The sequence below is a fragment of the Bidens hawaiensis genome, unplaced genomic scaffold, assembly GCF_021521415.1.
Source record: "Bidens hawaiensis isolate Kalapana, Puna unplaced genomic scaffold, B.hawaiensis_p1.1 tig00032847_1, whole genome shotgun sequence".
In the NCBI taxonomy this organism is placed as follows: domain Eukaryota; kingdom Viridiplantae; phylum Streptophyta; class Magnoliopsida; order Asterales; family Asteraceae; genus Bidens; species Bidens hawaiensis.
The window spans coordinates 179,866-183,103 of record NW_027495625.1 but is presented as its reverse complement, the minus strand read 5'-3'; the positions used below and the strand labels follow the sequence as shown (position 1 = coordinate 183,103).

Sequence of the window (3,238 nt, the reverse complement as noted above, 5' to 3'; positions counted from 1 at the left end):
GGATGTTGCCCCCGCGTCGATGAAAAAACGCGGTGTCCGGTAGTGACCGAATACAATTGTAATCACTAAAGGCGCTTTCTTGTTTGCCCCTCCTTTTACCTTTGGGAAAAGGACTTGTTCCTCCTTCCAGGCCGCATATTCTGTATATTGCCCGAAATCATGTTGGCGTGGAGGTCTTTGATTTTCTTTTCTGGCCTTCCGCCATCTCTTGGAGGTGGGCGTCTGTATCTTCCTTTGATACTCTTTACGAGGTGATCCAACTTTCCATTTTTGACATACTCTTCGATGGCATCCTTTAGGTTAGAACACTGATTCGTTGTGTGACCATGTTGTTCATGATAATCACAATAACTTTTCATGTCTGTGTTTGGCCCTTGCTTGATTGGTACCGGTTTCTCTAGTTGGATCCCCTCCGTATACATGATGTGGGCTGAGCTTTTTGTCAGCGAAGTCCATCTAGAAGCATTCATCTGACCTTTCTGTTTAGCTTTGAAAGGTTCATACGCCGCGGACTCCTTTTCATTATTTAGTCTTGACCACACAGAAGATATTCTTTTGCCTTGACGGGCTCTATTGATATCATTTCTGGCATCATTTTTTGCCAGCTCTTTCCCCATACTTATCTCCATTCGCGCGTACCTCTTGGCCACGGTCATAACATCATCCCATCGCTGCGGCATGCCATCCCTGCCCGTAAGGTTCCGAATGAGGTCGTCACACTTTACGTTTTGGCGAAAGGCTGCCGTAGCAATTCTTCACTCACGCCGCCGATGTTCAAGCCTTCCTGGTTGAACCTGGTGATGAAATCTTCTAGCGTTTCAATATCTTTCCTGACCACGTTCCAGATGTATGTTAGGTCACTAATGTGACGCCATTGTTGGCTAAACTGTTGGGTGAACTTTTTTGGTAAGTCCTCCCAACTTGTAATCTGCCCATCTGGCAACCTTTCAAACCAGGCTCTGGCGGCTCCGGCTAGTGTTAGTGTGAAAATGTGACACCATAACGGCATAGTCCACCCTGACACTAGCCCAGCAGCTGTGAAGGTCTGCAGATGATCCTCCGGATCTGAGATGCCGTCATACTGCCCAACCGTTGACGGTATTTTTGGACTTTCTGGTAACTCCACCTCAGATATTCTTGTCACGAACTTTGATATTCCCACCGCCGTTTTTGGCCGGTATGGTTTGGAAAAATCTTCCGCCGCGTCTGGGTGATATTCACCATGTTTTTGTTGTCTAGACCTTTCCAACTTTCTTCATAGTCTGGATCGTCTAGACGCGACCGATGTGACTTTTCACCTGCCTTGCTATTCTGCTGAGCAAGTGGTGATATTAAGTATAATGGAGGCGAGTTGTAGATTTTCAGTGGAGTGAGACCCATGGCCCGCTTATTTTGTTTTACTATAAGATTGTTTTTTTTAATTATAAATAATACATTTCTTTAAAAAAAGGATAATAATTTTTAGTATATCTCTACTTTTATAGGATTTTCATATCATGTATTTGGTGAGATTAATTATGAATTTAATGAGATGTTATAACTCGGTTTAAAAGATATTTGGGTTTGGTGAGACCCATACCCGTGAATTGAGATCAAATGCATCCATTTATAGATAAAATAATCCGGTGACTTGAGAGAATGTAGGGAGCTTTTAAATGTTTATATATATATATATATATATACAGCTCTCGGAGAGAGCCCCAACCGCCCCACTCGGTTAAGATTTATATATATATATTTATTTAAGATTGAAAAGGAAATTAAAAAAAAAAAAGTGCACCCATAACCGTAGTGGTGTAAGAGGGCAGCCCAAAAGATAAGAAGCCCAATGATGAGAACCCTAATCGGAAGGAAGGAAGGAAGGAAGGAAGCATGATATAAAACGCATTGACTCAGTGGTGGCCTTTGGGAGTGAGATCCATCCGTCAGTCGTCGGCTAGCTAGGGTTACATACATACATACATACATACATTGGAGAGATGGTAGATTCATTTATTCATACTACGAGATGAATTGAAATAGTAAGAATTGTGTTTGTATAATAATATCTACAGGGTAAAGGAACAGGTAGCTTTGGAAAGAGGAGGAACAAGACGCACACCCTCTGTGTCAGGTGCGGCCGCCGCAGCTTTCACTTGCAGAAGAGCAGATGCTCCGCCTGTGCTTATCCAGCTGCTCGCTTTCTTTATCTTCCTTCACAAATTGCACCCTTTGTTTGATTGGCTCAATTAATTAGTTTCATCTTCATCTTCTTCGTCATAGCTTTTTTCGTTTTGTTTTATCTTATCATAAAGATATATTAGTCTTACTACCTGCATTGTTTTCACCCTAGTTCTTGATTTTTGATTCAACTTCTTTACATTTATCCATCAAATTCATCCTCAGTTTCTGCACATTGGATTCCTTCATTTTTAGTTATAAGAATGTAAAGACATCTTGCTTGTTTATTATATATCTTTATCAAATCTGCATAAAAACTTCACCAAGCAAGAATCCGTGCATGTTCAACCTTGTCTTTTGAACCAAATCATTTCCAACTTTTTGCTCATTTGTCTTTAACATTTTTATTTATGTTATTTTGATTTCAGACAACTGGAGTGTCAAGGCAATCAGAAGGAAGACTACTGGAACTGGTAGGATGAGGTACCTTCGCAATGTTCCCCGTAGGTTCAAGACCGGTTTCAGAGAAGGTAAACCAGATAGATGATATTTAAAACACTCTCTAGTGTTGAGTTATTCATTTTCTTGTTTTCTTTAAACAGGAACTCAAGCAACCCCAAGGAGCAAAGAGCTGTTGCCAGTGCTTAGGTTTTGAAGGGAGATTTTAATGTATTTGGTGTTTAAGATTTGAATTTATGTTTGTTTGTTTGTTTGCTTAATCAATACAATTGAAATGCTTGGAGCTTTTGTTTTGTTATTAGTCAAGGCAGATACTTTCTGTTCAGTTTTTGACCAATTTTATGTTTTAGTTTGCTAGTCTGTTATTGAAAAAAGTCATAATTAAGCAGACAAAATAATTTACATGCTCTGTATGCCTAAGATTGAATCTGCTTTCTTGTTTAAACCAGATGCTGGTTTTATTTGATTTGTACCAGTTTGTGCCAAAATTGTTTTGAACTGAATACACCAAGTTTTGTTGAGTGTTTCTGTTTCAAACTGAATATATAGACCAGACCTATGAGATGTTTGTCTGGTTAAGTTATTGTAGAATTTGAGCTTAACTTTCTGGTTTCTTGTT

At 39.6% G+C, this 3,238-nt stretch overlaps 1 protein-coding gene across 1 annotated transcript; it reads left to right on the top strand.

Moving 5' to 3' along the window:
* The first annotated feature begins 1,070 nt into the window (after positions 1-1,070).
* Positions 1,071-2,942, top strand: LOC143584208 (large ribosomal subunit protein eL37x-like). Its single transcript, XM_077066306.1, has 5 exons — positions 1,071-1,166; positions 2,055-2,178; positions 2,488-2,502; positions 2,589-2,690; positions 2,763-2,942. The coding sequence occupies exons 1-5, from the start codon at positions 1,071-1,073 to the stop codon at positions 2,813-2,815; spliced, it is 390 nt and encodes a 129-aa protein (XP_076922421.1). The 3' UTR covers positions 2,816-2,942.
* The last annotated feature ends 296 nt before the right edge of the window (positions 2,943-3,238 follow it).

Excerpts from the sequence above, each read along its gene's own strand:
- LOC143584208 (XM_077066306.1), top strand. The coding sequence starts at position 1,071 with ATGCCGTCATACTGCCCAACCGTTGACGGTATTTTTGGACTTTCTGGT. Across the intron at positions 1,167-2,054 it reads ACTTTGATATTCCCACCGCC|GGTAAAGGAACAGGTAGCTT; the intron begins GTTTTTGGCCGG and ends TAATATCTACAG. Across the intron at positions 2,691-2,762 it reads CAAGACCGGTTTCAGAGAAG|GAACTCAAGCAACCCCAAGG; the intron begins GTAAACCAGATA and ends TTCTTTAAACAG.